General features: G+C 43.0%; 1 protein-coding gene across 2 annotated transcripts in view; it reads right to left on the bottom strand.

Moving 5' to 3' along the window:
• The window catches only part of AP3D1 (adaptor related protein complex 3 delta 1 subunit), a 43,198-nt gene extending 23,529 nt beyond the window's left edge, over nucleotides 1-19,669 (bottom strand). For both annotated transcript variants that reach the window (XM_017739169.1, XM_017739175.1), the window contains exons 1-8: nucleotides 19,534-19,669; nucleotides 5,936-6,031; nucleotides 5,071-5,151; nucleotides 4,411-4,491; nucleotides 2,467-2,574; nucleotides 2,019-2,148; nucleotides 549-688; nucleotides 213-286 (exon numbers count right to left, since the gene is read on the bottom strand). In XM_017739169.1, coding sequence (XP_017594658.1) covers nucleotides 213-286; nucleotides 549-688; nucleotides 2,019-2,148; nucleotides 2,467-2,574; nucleotides 4,411-4,491; nucleotides 5,071-5,151; nucleotides 5,936-6,031; nucleotides 19,534-19,629 — 806 coding nt within the window. In that variant the 5' untranslated portion in view covers nucleotides 19,630-19,669. The remainder of the gene's footprint in view (nucleotides 1-212; nucleotides 287-548; nucleotides 689-2,018; nucleotides 2,149-2,466; nucleotides 2,575-4,410; nucleotides 4,492-5,070; nucleotides 5,152-5,935; nucleotides 6,032-19,533) is intronic.
• Nucleotides 19,670-19,675: the final 6 nt, after the last annotated feature.

The following is a 19,675-nucleotide window of genomic DNA, read 5'->3' as shown; positions in this document are numbered from 1 at the left end:
TGCTGACAGTCAGACACCCAGAGACTTTCCTTTAAGGTATTTTACCTCAGGTTTTTCAGAAACAATCCTGATGCGAGATTATTTTTTGATACTTGAAGCCAATATACTGAAAGTCAAGAAGTTGTTAAAAAATGCATCCCCCCCAGCTATTGATCCACCCACCAGGTCCTTCCCCAGTCCTGACTGAACAAGGCAGGGTCTGTCACACGTACCTGTGGATGAGGTTGGTCAGGGGCTCAATCAGTTTCTTTCCCAGTCTTGGTTCTAATGGAGTAAGAGCACCAAACTACTCAAAGAGAAGAAAAGTGAGTTAATAACTGCTTTTCAACACCTTCAAAACATTATGTAAATTACAGCTCACTGTACTTAAACCAAGCTATATTAACATATTTTTCTCTTTGGTTACATTCACAAACATTAGAAGATATTCCCGGTTTCTTTTTATTCAGATTGAATGGTAACTGTGCCTTCCAGCAAGAAATCCATTCTCACAACCAAGGTAATTTAATGAGAACCCTAATTCTCTAAACAAAAAGCAGAATACTTGCCAGTTTTATAATTTTAATGAGAACCCAATTATTGGTTGATGACGTCATCAACTTGAAGAAGAGCGGAGCAAGGGAAAGGTAATTTTTGGGATTGCGTCGAGCCAGCTCACAAATAACATTTACTGCAGCAGACTGCACACCTGGGGAAAACAAATGGGAAAAGCACAAATCCCATCAATGCCTTCACTGTAATTGAAGTTTCTGGTGCAGAACCCCCATAGCAAAAGCAGCTGAAGCTTCAGACCTGTGTGTCCAATGGTTTGGCCTCATTCCCAACCCTGAGGCAGTGAAGTAAATACAAGGATGCAAAAGCAAACTGAGAAAGGGTTTTATTTAATTCTGACTATTTTCTAATATAGCTGCAAGCCAGGTATCTGCTTTGGGTCCAGCATGAGAAAAAACAGGACACTGCCACATCCCTGCCCTGGACTGTGGAGAGCTGGCTGTGGGACACAGACAACACAATCAATAATCATCCACCAGAGAATTCCCAATCACTCTTGACTTCTCTAATATGTATTATTTAAACATGTTTAAATACAAAACACAAATAATTCTTTAAACAATCTGACTGGACAAGTTCACTCCCTTCTCATTGCTCAGTCTCTACATGGATTGGTGTCAGTTTGGAATGTTTTAGTCTAGACAGGCTGGGTGTCCTAGGAGAGAGCAATCCTTCTCTCCATAAAGCATAACAGGGATTTTCTTCCTCTCTCTGCAGGTGACGGTTGTGTGTATTTTGCTTTCTTTAGTAACATTGTCCCTGGAAGATGAATATTCCATGCCCACAATCAAATAGTGCAGGAAATGCAATTAAATTTCCCCCTGTAAATGCAGATACAAATCAAGTGGAAATCACAGACACACAGCACACACAGAACTCCTAAACCAAGTGTTTGTGCAGTGAGAGAACACCAGCACCTCCTGAAGAATGAGTAAAAATGTGAATACGATACAGAGCAATTGCTAATTTCCTGTGCTGCTGCTGACCTGCACTGACACAGTACTGAGGGGCCCAAAGAGCAGTCTGGACTCAAATAAATAAAGAATACACTAAAGGATGTTAAATAATTTTAAATGTGTCCACTGCAAGTCAATAGCTGCAGCTTGCTAAAAAAGCACAGGAAATAACAAAAACGGAACTCCAAACCCTGAAATCAACTCAAATATTTTCAATAGCCAAGTTTAGTAAGCAACAAGTCAGGAAACTTTAAGCTGCTTTCTCCATTAAGTTTTAAGCACTGATATATTTTCAGTAACTTTGGGTTTGAAGAAATGGATATTTAAAGAATATATTTTTAATATGGCAACACCTGTCAAAACTCTCCTATGCTCAACTACCCTGAAACAGGTGAGTCAGTGCCCAAAAGATGATTACAGCATTTTTCATGGCTTCTTCTCCTCACAAGCTCTACAAGCACATGGACCTCCATATATGTGAGCAGAAGGAATTCACTCAAATCCACTCACCGGGATCTGGATCTTCAAGTTTCTCTTTAAGGCGAGGAAATGCAGGACGGAGGGACTCTGGGTACTTCAAAAAAACTTTGTACATGATTAACACTGCCTTCTTCCTGATGTAAGGCTTTGTGTGAGACATCTGTTAACGAAACAAGTGCAGTCAGGCTCTGAGCAGATCTGTTTCCAGAGCTCCTATGCTCACACTCCTGTCTCTTCAAAGCTCTTCCAGGGAGACTCAGCTGATTTTTGAAAACTCAGCTTTGAGGCAAGAGCAAAATATTGTTGTTTATCATCAAAACTAATGAATATATTTCAAAGTGATCCTCTTGATCTAACTTAGGTCTGTAAAAGCTCCCCAGAATCCCAACATGCATCAGCTCTAAATTTAAGATATTTACCAGATTTGAATAACTTAATATAATTACAGGGTAAAGTTATTTCCATCTTATCAACTCACCAATGTCATGATGTCATTTGCCAAGTCCCTGGCAAGATCTGGAGTAACAAAACAGGACAAGCCAGTCAGTGCAACTCCAGTATCATACTGGTTAGGGCTACTCAGATCCTAAAAAAAGAGAAACAGGCTCAAAAATTTAAGATCACACAGGATATCAAGAAACAACTTCCTCAGACTAATTTTATTCATTCGACATAAATGAAGCAGAGCTTCTGCTTCATGGGAATATTTATCTATCAACTACTAACACCTGCTAAAATACAGCCAGCCTGGGGTTTAATAATGGGCACAAGCAATCATAATTAAACAAGAGATGGATGACTGCAACATAAAAGCAATCAGAGAGGTCGCACCTTGGTGGTGTTTTGGGAATGGAAATAGTTTCTAAACACTCATTACAGGATCACAAACATATTTAAAGTCCTAAAAAACTGGTATTAAACACTAACCCTGCTAAGTCCAATTCCAAGTGCCATCAATTTCACTGGGAACAAGCACTCTTGGTGAGTGGTGTCCCACCTTAATCTAGTAGAGAAATGAGATTATTTTTCCTCTGAGCTCCTGGCAGCACCACAACTTCCAGTCCACAAAACAGGACACAAGTTATGTGTGTGGAACACATTTACTGGTCAAGTTTCCTTGGATCTATTTGTAGTCAGGATCCTACCCAACCCTCCATAGTCTTTCAGGTCTTTCTAAGCTTCAGACACTTAACCACAGTACAATTAATCTCTGAGTATGTTCAAGTATAGACTATAAATTGTAGTTATCAGGAAACAAAATATGAAGAAGCTGCACAGAGCATTCCCACATGGACTGCTGAATTAAGAGTCCAGATTCACGCGGACACTGAAGCTGCTTCAGGAGAGCTAAACATAGTCAGTCAGGCCTTAGGGGTCCTGTGCCATTTGCATCTCATTTAAAAACCTGCTGCAGGTGGGGGGAAATTTGAGTCTACTTTAAGAATAATGAAATCCACTTCTTAAAGAGCAAAAAAACTGCAATTCATCCTGGCTTTAATGTATTTTGAGAACAGATAAATCCTTAAAATCTCAAGATGTTGGATCAATGAGACATGAAAAGGCATAAAAAAGATGCTTTTAAGTAAAAACTTGGGCACAAAGCAGAAGTAGCCAGTAAGTGACTGAAATTCAGTAAAATAAAGTGTCCATAATAAAGACAATAGATATTCATATTCAGCACAGAATAGTTCAAAAGATAAAGGGAAAAGCACTAGTTCTTTAGGGAAGATACTGGATAACATCCCACTGATCTTTTTTAAGCAAGTAAAAGACATTTTGGTTCCTCAGATGGTAAAAATGTAGGCACGTCTTGTACTGGATCAGTCAAGTTTTAAAGAAGTGATACTTAAAAAATGAAAGTTAAGAGCTTTAAAAAAATATCTGTAACTTCAAGAATGGGAAAACTATGCTGCAACCCAGTAACCCTAAGTGATGAGCTCTGTGAAAATGAATACAACACACTTGGGTACATGAATACAGAACATAACTTTCCATACACTCTTCACGATTTTAACACCCAATTCTACCAGGGAAGTCAAAGTCTGATCTGGAATTACAGACAAAAAGAGCCCTCACAAGTAGAAATGTTGTGGAGCCATGTGACTGCTCATTTTACTTCAGGAATGGGGACATTTTTTCTGCCTGTTACATTCTTATAAGCACTGCCTAGAGACCAGCAAAGTTATTTCTGTCACCATTCTCTGCTGAACAAACACAGAGCTGGTATGAGACAGCACCACGGAGGGCTGTGCACAGCTCCTGAGTGTTTTCATTAATCCCTCAGTTTGTGGAATGACAGGAGACTGAAAATCAAGAATTCTACTTAAGCATCTCTGTATTCCTAAAAGGGAAATACTCGGTACAGATGTGAAAGTGCAAGTGGGGAGAGAGTGCAAGAAAAAATAAAGAACCGAACATTTACCTTTCGGATCTGATTAGTTGTCAACATAATGACATCAGTCCCTTCATGAAAGCACTGGGAGGCAGCCAGGTAACCAATGCGCTGGGAAAAGGCAAGGAGGAAAACCAGTTTTGTTTTTAAAGTCAATTTAGACAATGTTCAGATGGAAAACAACCGGTGGCTTTATAAGCAATATTAAAAAGATGAACAATTAGGTTTGTGTAACAGAAGAGGCGTGACAGGGTTCTCTAGAAAAGGGGGTTTATACCAGGAAAGAGAAATTTCAGACAAGTAATGTTCTGATAATTTATCTGTCTTCTGGATAATAAAACCACCTGCACCCTTCCCTATTTTGTTACAACACAGTTCAGTGACCACAAAGCTGCAGAAATAATGTAGGATTGTCTACTACATTTATTTTTTCTGTGTTGACCCCTGAGTTTCAGGTGCAAAGCCCCATTTGGAAACCATTCGTTAGGAAGTAACATTCCACCCTGTTTGGTGAAAAAGGTCTGCAACAGAACATGAAACAAATCTTTCAAGAAAAATTATAAAGCTATTAAAAAATAAAAAATACCTGGTACTATGAATCTCAGATGGTCTTCACATAAAAGTACCCTGGCTTTTCACAAAAGATATCTGACAGCTTGGCCAGGACACCTGCGTTTACAGAGAACTCACCTTGAATGTAAACTTGGAAGCACTCATGACTTCAATAATGTTGAAAGCAGCCCAACTGATGTCATAGCCCAGCATCTGTAACTGTGAGTAGAAAAGCCAAGATAAACTTCTGAAATAAGAGACTCAAGAAAATAGGTCAAGATACCTCCCAAAATTGAAGATGCAACAGGAGTCTGAAAATACTACTATAAGACTATAAGGTTTATGAGATACACCACTCAGTAAGTGAAAGACATCACAAGATTTAAGCAGTTTGCATTAGTTCCAGATTGCCCAGAGCAGCTGTAGCTGCCCCTGGATCCCTGGAAGTGTCCAAGGCCAGGCTGGATGGGGCTTGGAGCAATCTGGGACAATGGAAGGTGTCCCTGCCCATGGCAGAGCCTTAAGATCCCTTCAAATCCAAATCATTCTGTGATTCTGTGATATGCAGTTCTATAAGCATTGATGTGAAGGGTTTTCTTCCTGTTTTGTTTTTTTTTAATAAAAACCATAACAGAACCACAAAAAGAATTCTTTACCAGTATTTCTGTCTTCTCCTTATCAACAAAGGACTGAGCAAAGAGAAACAAACCCAGTTTCAAGTGCTCATGTCACTATGGCGTACGAACCAATCCCGTTGAAAACAACTTCTTTTAAATTGTTTTAAACGAGATTCACTTCCTGATCCATCACAATAAAATCCAATTGTACCGAACAGAGCAGGAACGTGCAGCCTCTGACGTCAGAGCTGGGTGAGTGGTGTCCTCACAGCCTGCACTTAGAGCAGTCTAAGGAGAGCAGGCACCCAGACCCAAGGCTGGCTCCAAATCAGCAGGAAAGAACAAAATCCAGCGGCAATTCCATGGGATACCAGCAAGGCACTTACATAGGTCAGTTTGCAGACTGCGTTTGCCTTCACTGCGATGTTGTCCTGCTTCAGCTCCTGCTTGATCTCATCGATGCACTGTGAGATGTATTTTGCCTGAGGAAAACAGACAAGCAAAAATTTGAGCTCCTTTACCAGTTTCTCAAGATTTCCATCATGTTGGTGGGGAGAAGCAGCAGAACTCAGTATCTGCAGGCACCAAATCTCACACACACACTGTTTAGTAAGCACTTAACTCTGACAAAATTCCTTATTAAAAAGAACCACCACAATTCTGTTACAAAACCAAAAGTATGAGATGTTTCTTTGGTGGTTGGCCTTTCTGCCTCTCCCTCACAATTACACCACTTGCTTCAGAGCTCTAGATTCAAAAATCTGCAAAAATGAAGTTGTTCAATGAAGACTGAGTAGGCAGAGGTCTGAACAAAACCAGAGTTCACCACTGCAAGAAGGCTCACTTCCCCCAGAGGATGTCAGAGAACACCCGCTCATTACATGACAAGAAGAAACTGTCAAACACTGTTAACAGCCCACAAATGAAAGGTGACTGATGAAAACATGCTGAGCTACCCCACTTTTGGACATGCTGCCAATGATGACACTGTGGGTGTGCACCCACAGCAGACCCTGGGCACGAAGGGACACGGCACAAGGCTTGGATGGGACACAGGTGCTTCCTGGATCCCCCCCAGTCATGGAAAGTCCCACGGAAAGTCATGAACCCCCTCTCTGCTTCTCAACTTACATGAGCCCTTTGCCATTTACACATTTTGATAAATAACAGTTATTTGTATGAATTTCTCAGCAATTCAAAGAGCCAAATGTCACAATGTTTATATTTAAATATTGGTGCTTCACATCTTTCCAAGCAATCACATCTGTGCTTGTGGGAAGGATGTGGCAAACATGTGATTTAAAAATATCTGTACAGATTTTACTTTATAAGCAGAGTTAGCTCAGCCAAAGATTCTTCCAGTTCACAATTAATTATTATTTAAGTACTGAAGGCAGCTGCTACAGGAATCACGAAAATTTAAGTGCAAAGAAATAATTTCTCTTTTCAAAGCCATGCATGCAACCAGGGTATTTCACATTCCTGCCAGAGGAACCAGGTTAGAACCTGATTACCTAATCCCTGCCTGAATACCACCACCTTCCACCAAAAAGATATTTTCAGCATAGAAATCATCATACTGGCCTGACTTTAATTAATATTTTTTCTCCTTTACACTAATTTTTGTGTATTAATGCAACCAATTTTTAGTCTTACAAATGTCCTGGACTCATTATTCAAGTCACAAAAGTTTCCTGCTAGAAACGGTGGATGGAGAATGGATGGAGAGCAGCCCTGGGGAGAAGGAGGGGGTGTTGGTGGGTGAGAGGCTCAACCTGCCCCGGCCATGGGCCCTGACCCCAGAACCCCCCCCTGTGCTGGGCTGAGCCCCAGCGTGGGCAGCAGGGGAGGGGGGAATCTGCCCCTCTGCCCCGCTCAGCTGAGACCCCACCTGCAGAGCTGCCCCAGCCCTGGGGAACAACATCAGGAGCACGGGGAGCTGCTGGAGCCACTCCAGAGGAGGCCACGGAGATGCCCCAAGGGCTGGAGCCCCTCTGCTCTGGAGCCAGGCTGGGAGAGCTGGGGGTGTTTAGCAGGCAAATGAATGAACTTGAAGGAATTTAAGATATTCCTAAATGTCTGTGTTTGGGATAAAAATACTATCCTTACAGTGGGAATTTTCATGTTAAGGGAGGGGACTGTAAATACCAAACAACCCTCTCCTCAATACAGATCCCTTCTGTCCTCCTCGATACAGGTGAGTGGATCACATCTGCCAAAACTGGAGATGGCGTCACCCCCAAACACTTAACAACATAGTGCCCAGGTGACTTTACCCAGAAGCAGATTTGGGATTCTAAGCCCTTCACCTGAGAGTGAGTCAGGTCCAGACAACTCATGCACGAAGTTTAAACTCTTGAGTATAAACTAAAAAAAAAAAACCTTCTGAGAGTAGAAAATAAATACTTCATCAAAGATGCTGAAAGAGTGACTTACACAACATGCAACTGATCCACAAATATATTGTACTTGGCCTTGAATATTTTATGCCCACAGAAGAGCACGCTGGAGCAGTGTCACAGAATCCTTCACGTGTGTATCTTGTTGCCACATCCTGGGCAGTGAGGCCAGCGCTGGTTCTCGAGGCAGAACACTGACATGCAGGTTCTCAGTCTTTACATCCATAACCAAAAGCCTCACTTATTTCCCACTGCATCTATCCCCAAACTATTCAAACATTAGCTTAAGTTTTCTGGCAACCTCTTCAGAGTTGAAGAAAACTCACAGTGTGAGCAGGAGGGGGGAAAAAATAGAGTACAGACAAGTTCAGTAGTGTCCAGCCAGGCACAGCTGAGCACAGGCTCCAGAGTCACCATCCACAACATCCCACACGCAAATCCCTGCCTACCAGTCAGTCCAACTTCTGGAAAAGCATATTACAGAACCCACAATCAGATCTGAAACCGAAAAAAGGGATTAGAGAGAGCAGAAAGAAGTCCTTCCAAAACAGCTGTACTTCAAATCCCAAAACACTCCAAGGAATGACAGGTGCTATATATAGAAAGCTTTACAGGATCAGCAGGTATTAACTTTTTGCTAATCCTGTGGAGCAGCACTGCCATGAATGAGCAATATGAGGAAAACCGATCTATTCAGTCTCCCACTAAAATCTGAAAGCCAAGCACCACACCCAGCTGGATTCGCTGCCACATTTAACACCCACAGAACTGGGAGGGAACACGTAGGCGGGAGCGGATCCTCAGTGAGGCTCTGGCTCCTTGGAAGAGCTGACCTCGGCACAGCGCTGGACAGGACCTGCACCAAAGCACTTCCCACTGCCCGATAACCACAGCCCCCACCGCAGCCCACGAGCTGCCCAGTGGGGTCAGATGAGACAGCAAAAGGGAGAACAACCACTTGATGAAATGATAAAAATTGTAGCCACTCAGCAAGGCCTAAGTATTTGGAAGAAAAAAAAAACCCCACATTTACATATTGACGCAGCAAAAAGTCTCGCTATCTTGCCTAGCACCGCTTCTGTTTTTTCATAAATCCTTCTAATACAGGAATTTCCTAGTGTGGTAATAAAAAAATCAGTATTTCCCAGGATACAACTAGCTCAGTTTTTCCTTAAATGCTTTTGAGGTCCCATGAGTCACAGAACCATTAAGGTTGGAAAAGCCCTCTAGGATCAACAAGTTCAACAGCTGTTAATCCAGCACTGCCATGTTCATCACTAAAACATGCCCCCCCAATGCCACATCCACATGTTTTTTTGAGGAATGGTGACTCCAACACTGCCCTAGTCAGCCCCTTCCAATGCCTGGCCACCCTTCCTATGAAGAAATTTTTCCCAATATCCAATCTAAATCTTCCCTGGCACAACTGAAAGCTGTTTCCTCTTGTCCTGTCCCTGTTCCCTGGGAGCAGAGCCCGACCCCCCCGGCTGCCCCCTCCTGTCAGGGACTTGTGCCGAGCCACAAGGTCGCCCCTGAGCCTCCTTTGCTCCAGGCTGAGCCCCTTTCCCAGCTCCCTCAGCTGCTCATCACACTTGTGCTCCAGTCCCTGCTCTGGACAGGCTCCAGTCCCTCAATGTCTTTTTTATCATGAGGAGCGCAAAACAGACCCCAGGATTCAAGATGGGGCCTCAGCAGTGCTGAGAGTTCATTTATGCTCACAGCATTCATTACAATATCAATATATTTCTTAGCTATTGATTCCTTACTAGTTCTGTGACAGAAGAATTTGCACTTTTGTGTTGATGGCTCACACATTCTGGCCAGTTGACTGAGGAGCATTTCTAAGCCCCAACATTTACAGACCTGTGGACATGCCCAGCCAGATGGCTCTGAGCGAGCCAGGCAATGCTCAGGCAGCCCCTCACACAGAGTGTGGTGAGGACAGGCAGAGCCACGAGGCACAGGAACCCTCTCAGGAAGAAGGATGGGAGGGGGCAGAACTGCCCGCCAGCAACAGAGCTGAAGGCTCTGAGAGCAGCAGGCAAGGAGCTGAGAGGCTCGCTTTTATTCCTGCTAGGCTGCCAAGTGGGAAAGGAGCCTTCCCTGCCTCGGTGGAAAAGGCTCCTTAATGAAATGCTATAGCAACCACTCTGGTAATTGTTCTGTCTCCGAAGGAGGATTACAGGAACACGCCCGGAGCAGCCCAGCTAAAGCCCAAGTGGAGCCTGCAGATGTGAGCAGCGAGTACTCGACAAAGCTGTGAGAACAGCACAGTCACAACTGCATTTCTCAATGTATGTCACCAAAGACATGCTGGAACATTTTATACGAGATACACAAGCTGTTTTTTTAAAACAAGCCCAAATTCCTCAAGAATTCCAAGATCTCACCTAGAAAATATGTGCATTTAAATGAATGCAAGTGGCTAAAATAAGAAAGAAGGCATCATGAATCAAAGCCACAGTCCCTTTGAAATGAAAGGAGGGAGGGGAGAGTGGGTCATGGTAAGAAGACAAAAACGTAATTTTACAGGATTTTTCATTTCCCATCAGTGTTTTTTGACTTAACTCTGAAAAATACAAGAAGTTTATTCCAAGCCACGACAGAACTTGGGGCTTGCTGACAATTTCAGAGATGTTCACAAAAGATTATTATCTTTCTCAAGCAATATGTGAAGTTAAAAAAAAAGTCATTAATCTGTACAACAATTATATTTCTAAGAAATGTACTCCATGCTGTACTTTCTTTCATTAGCTGACAGGAACACACTAATGATTGGAACAGAGATCACTGCAGAACCTGTACATTAAATTTAATCATGTAAACTACTCATTTCCAGTAGTCTTTAAGAAGTTGTATTCTCATGTCAGCCATAAACCACCTTCCAAACCCAAGAGAAGGCAAACTCACATTCCTACTACTTTGAGTTACAGTCCAGCAAACCAAATGCACTTGATTTCAGATTCAAACCTGTCACTGCAACATCCAAGTGCTTCCACCCAGATGAAAGAGCAAAACGTCAGTGAACATTTGTTGGGACCCCCACTGCAACAAACATTAGTTCCTATTTCTCTTGTGCTTCCAGGGTTAAATACAGTGTTTTAAGGAAAGAATTATTAACACTGATTGCCACAAGGAACAAGATATTTTCTGATATAAATGTGTAACTACACCACAGTAAAACAGAAAAGTTTGGAATAATTAGATCATAAAAATAAATAAGCACAAAATGTAACATTTCTTCTGTTTTAGGCACTATAGGATTTATCAGTTTTTGGTAGACTTTGAGACGAACTCTGTGAGATCACGCTGAGCACAAGCACATGACGGTCTCACACGAGAAGATGCCCACTGTTAGAACTTCGTAACATGACCACAATGCTCAACACCGAAGGCGGTCACACCACAGACACCTTGTGCAGGTGAAGGAACTTTCAGATCTGTTTGTGCTTCAGGCAGCAGATCCCATTCCCAGCACGGCACAGATCAGCTGCCAGCTCCTGACTCGGGAAGAAGGCTGGGAAGAAATACGTATCACTTGCCAGGCTTCTCTCAAACCCCCAAAAGCAGCACTTCATGCCAAACACCCCTGAACCGGTCAGAGAGAACATAGACACCTCTAGTGTTTGCAGTACCTGGACATGTTGTACCGCAACAGTACAGAATAAATCAACTGAAGTAACAGACAAGGACATTAAAAAGCAAAATGTTCTGCTTTCTCCTGACTTGAACACAGCATTAGAGATCAACATATTGCATGTTAACTTCCATAAAAATACTGTATTATTTAACTATTGTAGAAAAAGCTATTTGAGATAAATAACAGCATCTTTTGTTAAGGATACTCCACCGCTGGATAGAAAGAATTCCAAGGCACGTGCTTCCCCACAAGTAACTTCACCAAAACCATACACCAGGCAAAGCAGCTGAGCACAGAACAGAGGATCAGCAGTAACTGGGAAGCTGCACAGTGTTCATCTTGATGGGTTTGCAGCAGCCCAAGTCCAGCAGTGCAGAGGGCACTCAGCTGGAAGAAAGGGCTCAGGAAACTGAAAGGCATTTTCATAAAGCCAAGCTTATCTTCCACTCAGCTGCTGATAAACAGCATTGCTGTACATGTTTTAACATGCCTTAAACGCCCGTAGTTTACCCAGCTTTCCAGGGATTTACTTTCTCATCCTGAGGTATGCTTAAGATCCCAGCCCAATGTACTGTTCTGAGTGACAACACCAGAGGCATGAGGTTCTGCTGGCTCATTTGCAGCAGACTTCTATATAATTTATTAGAAACATGATGCATTACCCACTGCACCCTTGTCTGGTACAAGCACAGCGAGTCATGAGACTCCTTGGCCAAACAACACCAAGGAAGGAATGCAAAAAGTCGGTTTCCATTTTTTTCTTTTGTTAATGTTTGCTGAAGTTATACACACCAACTGAAATCTGGCATGATGCATGCACGCATCCATCCGAAAGTGACTTATAAACCAATTAAAACCTTTGAAGCTTATTCTAAAAATTCAGAGACATGCTATGCAAGTAGTGTGCACTGATTTCAGGGCAGATACCCAACGCCACACCACCCACTACAGCCCCTTAAGGCACCACAGAGGATCTTCTGAACAGGTTTGTAACACAAATACTGGATTTCAGGAAAGAAACAGCTGTAGAGTTGCAGCTGCTTGTCCAAAAGTGACTCCAAGCACCTGCAGCATCCCTCCAAGCACTGGGGTGTTCTAGCAGTCTCCCATGGACAGCTTCTCTTTGGAGGTTTACCCAAAGGCAATTCAGGATTTCACTCAGAAAGGCACTGATGCAGAAAGCTGGAGCTACATGAGCCGTCCTGGCCCCTCCCAGGTGGGCAAGGCCAAGATCACTGCTGGCACCTTGGGAATCAGGAAAGTGGCAATCAGCAGGCCCCAAACACTGGTAAATCAGTAAGCAGGCACCAGCAGCAAGGGTCTAGAGATGTCCCTTAATTATCTCCAGTCTGATCAGTCCCTTAATATAAGCACATCTCCAGTCTGATCACAGTATTTGTTAATTTAATTGCACAGCAATTAGACAATCCTCAGGGGTCTGTGCTGTCTAAACCATATCCAAGCAGGCAACTTTTAAGCCTGGAGAGATGCATCAGATAGAAGTGCTCATCCTTGCAAATACAAGATGTAGCCAAAGTTTTATTTCTACATTACTATGCAAAAAGCTATGCGAGTGTTTTTACAGCAGATTTTTCAACTTGCTTGTTCCAGACATCTCTGTGCAGTTTCGGGCTCTGATAAAGGCAGGCTTCAGTAAAGCACATGCTTTGTTGGATGCACAGGAAACAGTCACCTCCTCCTAAGGAAATGAAGTAGCTATTGTTGCTGAGGCTCAGATGATAGAAGTAGTTCAGAGGGAAACCAAAAAAAGATGCTTAATGATATATTAATACCATATAGAAATGTAACACTGAAACTACTACAAAGCTCTAACACTGATTCATGCACAGCTGTGAGTACTTTGCAGTTATGGAAAGGTAAGGAGGACAATGAAGAGAAAGATGGTTCGTGGCCATTCCTGACTTTTTAAATTCAGCACAAATATTTGGGTAATTAAAGTAAGTTTGTTCACCTCCTCCCTGCTGTACAATCACACCACTCACACTAAACAAACATCCACTCCCAAGGCTGAAGCTGACTAACACACTGATACACTTGGGGCAATATATTTTATACAGCTTTGCCACAAAGATTGAGCCAACCAGAAGAAAGTTTCAACATTCCCACATTGACACCTACCTCCATTTATATACCTTTCAACACGGGAATTTCTCAGCAGAAGCTGTCAGGTTTGAACATCTAGGTCATCATGGAAATAACAATAAAAAACAGCTAACAGGGTTTATAAACTGACTGCTCAGCCTGCTGGGCAGTGACTGAGGGGAAGCGGGTGGGAACCAAACATTCCTAATACCCAGGGACACTCAGGATTCACTTATTTCAGTTGCTTTGAACATTTGCTTCTTATTTAAAAAAAAACCCCAAACACTCAACCACCTTTCTAAGCTACTAACACTACCAATAACCATGTTATTTTCTGCAGCTTTTACCCTACTCAAATATCCTGACACCCAGATTTTAGCAGACTCCCCCTTAGATGATGAAGCATTTCAATTTCTCAGCGTGAATGATCAGCAGTTTTTAATAACCTAATGAACACAAATGCTTCCTTGTAACTGGTCCCATGACTCGGTTCTTTCTGATGCCTGTCATGTAATGCTGCCCTTCACAGGGCACCAGGAACAGGACATACTCCCAAGAACACTTCGAAGTGAAAAACCTAAAGGTGCTGTCTGTTCATAAATGTATTCACTAATCCACACTATGGAGGAAGAGGTTTTCAGTCACTTTCACGGACACTGTTGGCAAGAAATCACAAAAAGCCCCGTTTTCTGCACTCAGCACCAGGACAAAGATGTGCATCAAAAAGCATCAAATAAACAACTCTCTGCAGTTGATCACAGTGCAGAAATGTAATTTGTGTCTATATTTTACTTTGATTTTTCTGGCTGGTTTTCCCCTGGCCTCACTAAAGGTACAGTGTATGGTCACTCCATTTCTTAGGTACCAGACAGCTCTTCCTCTCCCCTGGACCTGCTTAGGCACAATATTTACTTCCACGTGTGCCAGTGCGGATCTATCTGGAGTGTTTCAAACCCTCAGCAGAGATGGCCATAAAATGATCAGGACTGGGAACAAAGCTATTATCCCCACTTATGCCACAGTCAATTAAGTAATATTTAATACAGGAGAAAGCAAGATGAAAGGCAGCACTAATGCAAAGCCTCAGCTGTTCCTGCCTGTAATCATAGGAGAACAAGCCCATATCTTGGCTCGTGTTCCACGCTCCAGGCCCTTTGTCTCCGTGACACAGCAGGTAAGGCAGGACACTGTCACACTGGGCCTTGCAGGCCAGCCCCAGACTGGTTCTTCACCAAGTGGTGTGAGGTCCTTATCCAACCCTCTTTGTGTATTGTTCCTATTTCCGACTTTGTCTTTTCCAGTGATTCACACACGCAAAGAATTAACAATAGCAACTCTAGATCCACTTGGAAGTGGGTGGAATAATGAGCTGCCTTCAAAGATATCAACACATATATGACACACAGCAACTGATCGAGCAGCAGTGCCTGAAAGAGCTGTCTGTCATCAATGAACTGCACTGCCCAGCAACTGGTCTGTTCTTTCAGGCACCAACAAGCTGTTTAGCATTCCTCAAAACTCCCTGATTATGTTCCATCCCACATCCTTTACCATGAAATACTAATACTGCACCAGTGGCTGAGGCCAAGCTGTCAGAAGCCACAGCATTAGAAGGTCTTCACCCTTGCTGAGGACAGGCTGAGCCCAGAAGAGTTTTGTGATGTGAAAAGATGCCTCAAAACTCCCCACATCATCGTTTCATCTGAACATGTCAGAGAAGAAGCTGGAAGTCAGCAGTGGAGCAGAGTGGCCCTTTATTTAGGGGAAAAAAGGTTTTTTAACAATACAAGTGCCCTGTCCTCAGGTAACGCTCACTAAGCAGCAAGAAGCCACTGCCAGGTTGGAAAGCCCAGGCTGACAGTAAAACACACATTTCACAGCGTGACACACAACGCTCCTCCCATTTAGCATTATATTAGTAACTGAAGTTAATTTTTTTTTCCAACCTTCCAACCAGCAGCACTGATTGCTCCTTTCACTCTTCCAAAACAATTTAGGTGTAAACCAGCAATGAGTTACTTATCACCAAACACCACAGACAGGAAAATGTGAATTTTTCAATATGCTTTTTCCTAAAAGTATCAATTACCAAAAAGCACAAAGGGCTAACCCTGGCACGCACAGCAGAGTGTCTGAGAAAAGAGGGGGACAATTTTCTCACGTTGTAAGAGAAGTACACAGGTATTTCGTACAGAACTTTTTTTAATCCCTTCTCTCTCCTTATGTGTCCTGTAGTAAATCAAAGACACCTTAAACAGAGGGCTACTGTCTGAATGAGACTAAGCACACTCATTAACATCTGTTTCTGTTACTTTATAATTTCAGTTTAATAAAGGAACATCTCACATCACAGGAGCTTCCTTGTTGGGAAAAACAAACTTTTAACTGTGAATGAAAAACCCTGTGCAAGGAGCAAACAGCATCAAAGAATTATCCTGTCCCTTATTACACATTTAGGAGAACAGGTATCATTTATCAGTTTGGACTATCTTGGCAAAAATCCAGTATACTTTTAACAGCCTATGGTACAAGCCATTCCTCTCCTGAGCATGCTGTGGAGCAGATACAGAAGCAGTAGGCACGAAGTGGGAGAAGTTACTCCACGGCATACAAAACCACCTAATAACTGCTGAAAAACATCACTTTCCTTAGCAAAAGCATTCCTTTTCCAAATGAAAGGGAGAGAATGAGGTACTGGAAGTAAAAAGTCAGGAAAAAGCAGTAGGATCAAGTCGTTCTAGCAGGTTTGAGCTTTGAACTGGCACTGGGAAACACCACAGGGACTAAAGCATCTGTTGGAAAATAAACGCAACGTGTCAAACCCGGGAAGGAGCTAATGCTGTTCTGCCACCTCATTCCTTGCACACAGCGCTTACTCTGCAGAAGGACGATGCAGCTCCAGTATTCCCTAGAACACTGGGAAATGGACAGAGTAAGTCTGCGCAGAGCAGTAACTGTGTTAACCTCCTCCTGTCTCTTACCCCACAACCTTAGGGAAGTCCATCTCTTCAATTTCAGTGTTTTAAACTCAAAATAAATGGGTCAGCTTTGGATACAGAGCAGGAAGAACAACGGAAATGTCTCTGACAGGGAATTAACACGCTGCAGAGAGGCTGTAAGCTGGAGGGCCAAGCAGCCTCCAGCACTCTCAGCTCCTCATACGACCTGAGGAGCACACAAAACTTATCAATAAAGAGACGTGGGCCTCCTCTGACTTCAAAGTGTGAGATTTAGGGTCGCAGCAACACAGGAAGAATACAAACCCATCAAGCAAGATCACAGTGGCGCTGTCAAAGAGCTGCACTGCCAAAGAGCTGCACTGAGAACTGGGGTACCAAGCACTTGGTACATCCTGGACTGCAAACACAGCCTCGACCTCAACGGGCTGTAAAATACCAGATATGGTCATGTGGTACCTGCGTAAGAAGCGGAAAGGAATAAACCTTTCCATCTCAGATCTACCAGAAGAGACTGCCCAGAAATATGAGGGAGTAAGTGATGGCAGATTTTTCCATGTGATTAAATTCCAAAAACCAAAACCCAAGACATATAAATAAACTAACCTTCTGCAAAAAGCACAAGTAAATCAGAAGTCAAAGCAACAATCTTGCCTTTCTTTTCATGTCATTGCTATTTAACAATCACAGTAGCTCCTTTCCAGAGACAACTCTTCCTGGAGCAACTCCTGTTGAGCCAAGACCAACAGCCAATATCCTCCCCACTAAAGCAAAGTTGCTTTTCTGAATAGGACTCTCTGAAGAGTGTCTCTCTTAGGCTTAGACACTTATCTTGAAACACAAAAATGTTGGTTGAACTACAGTACTGGAGCAACATTTAACAGTGCAATGAACAATGGAAGCACTGTAGAGGAAAGAGCAAGAATTTTTGCAGCTACTTCCTCTAAAATAGCATTCTGATTTTGTAACATCACCTGAAAATTAGCCAATGTCCCTGGCCACTGCCTAGGAAGCACTGAATCCACATCCAAAAGCTCAACAGCAGGTTTACAGCTCTCTCCAGCTGAGCCAGGAAAAGGACCAGTCCTGAGTTGTTTGCAGCCACTCTCTGGAATGTTTGAAGGATTCCCAAACACACACATTTTATCAGTGCAATGTCTTAATCAGCTGAACGCATCCTGGTTTGGGTTTTAATTTTTGCTGTGCTCGTGAGGATATAAAAAGGCATTATCTCTATAGTTCTCTATTTTAAAATCTCACCATTTGTACTCCAAACTAAAGAGTTTAAAATCCCATCATGCTGCAGCCCCACTGTTGTAAGAGACAACATATTGCTTTGACCTCACTGAATCCCAGAGTGCGCACATACTCGAGTAACAGCTTCCTACAAACACACAGAGCCCTAAAAAATTGTCCAATGAGTGTTTTTTCCTAACTCAAAGGGCACCAAAGCCAATACATTTTAATCATTTCTTGTCACAGACTGAGAACAAGCTTGGTTGGTGTGGCTCACAATTCTCTTTATGAAGTTGTTTGTGACAAAATTATTTTAGAAAACACATCCAAATCTTCTCAAAGAACTGGTGCCACAAAGGCCTGGACCTTCACCAGGAGGATCCTCAGGGGTTTGACAGGTGATGAAACACTTTCTGTCCTATGGACAAAGGAATAAAACAGATGTACTAAAAGCAGCACTACACACTGGGGGGAGTGCTCCACAAGAATATTGCTCACCAGGTCCAGCTCTGGCACAAAACATTAGACCCATAAATTCCATACGAATCTGCTGTTGCAAATTCATGGTGTTTCCCACATTTTGCAAGGCACTGCACAGCAGCCCTGCCTTCCTCTGCCACCACACCAATCCCATAAATTTAACATATGCTGAAATAAATTGGATTCGATGACCTGATGGATCCCTGGAACTCAGCATATTCGTCATTCTGTGATAAACAGAAGTCTCCCAGGTATCCTCACTACCAAACAACCCCTTGTCCTATGCACAGGACAAAGAGATTTTGGAAGTTGTATTTTGCGTTTCAGTCCTATAACACCAGCAATGAAGACCAGTTTTCCTAGTAAAGTTCTTCACTTAGTTACATGTTTACAGCTTTTCCAGATGCTTTTGATAGCTGATACTGATTCCACAGCAACTCCTCAACACACCAGCAAAGCCCAGCTGCTAGGCCATACATAAGAAAGCTTCTCAGGCTTCATGAGTTACTTGAAGATGAACATAAATGACATCCTTGGTGCCCGTTACTTCTCAATTACCATGTGACGCTTCACTGTGGAGTCTCACATAACACGTTCTTGATGACTAATTATTTCACCTATACTAATTTCCTGATCACGTGCTTCTCACACAAAAGTGGATAACAGGCCAACACAGAGAACTGATTGCTGCCTAGAAAAGCTCTGAGAGAAGGACATTTTAGTCAGGAAATGCACAGCATAAATAATCTGAAAGCTGAATTAGGAGCTTAGTATAACAGCTTTAGGGTGAAGAATACATAGTTAACTACAGCACGTGACTGTAGGGCTCGAGAGGAAGGAATTCCTCTGTATTATTCCTCTATAATACTCATGTATACATGTGCGTGCACATACATATATATATATATATATATATATCTCTGTACCTATATCAGGGATCTCAACACCACAACAACACACTGAGTGGGAAGGTGAGTACCAAGCACGACCCTCCCTTATTAACTCTCGTGCTCTACTCCAGCCTGTCCCTCCGGCCCCACACCCCAGCGTCACCTTCCTCGTTCTGACTCCCGCTTCCCTCTTCCCAAACCAACACCCCCTTCCCAGACACGGCCCCAGCGGACAGCAGTGACATCCCCGGGCCGGAGCGCGGGGAAGGGTCGCCTCACCTCATCCTCCTTGTGGTTACGGATGCCGCGCACCAGGTCCTGCAGGTTCTTGTCAAACATGCGGTCGATGCTGCCCTTCACCATCTTCAGCGCCATGGCGGCGGCGGCAGCGGGGCCTGCGCCGGGCTGAGGGGCTGGGCCC

Source organism: Corvus brachyrhynchos, unplaced genomic scaffold (genome assembly GCF_000691975.1).
Source record: "Corvus brachyrhynchos isolate BGI_N302 unplaced genomic scaffold, ASM69197v1 scaffold130, whole genome shotgun sequence".
NCBI classification, from domain to species: Eukaryota; Metazoa; Chordata; class Aves; order Passeriformes; family Corvidae; genus Corvus; species Corvus brachyrhynchos.
The sequence above is the reverse complement of the archived record's forward strand: the minus strand, read 5'-3'. Positions and strand labels throughout refer to the sequence as shown.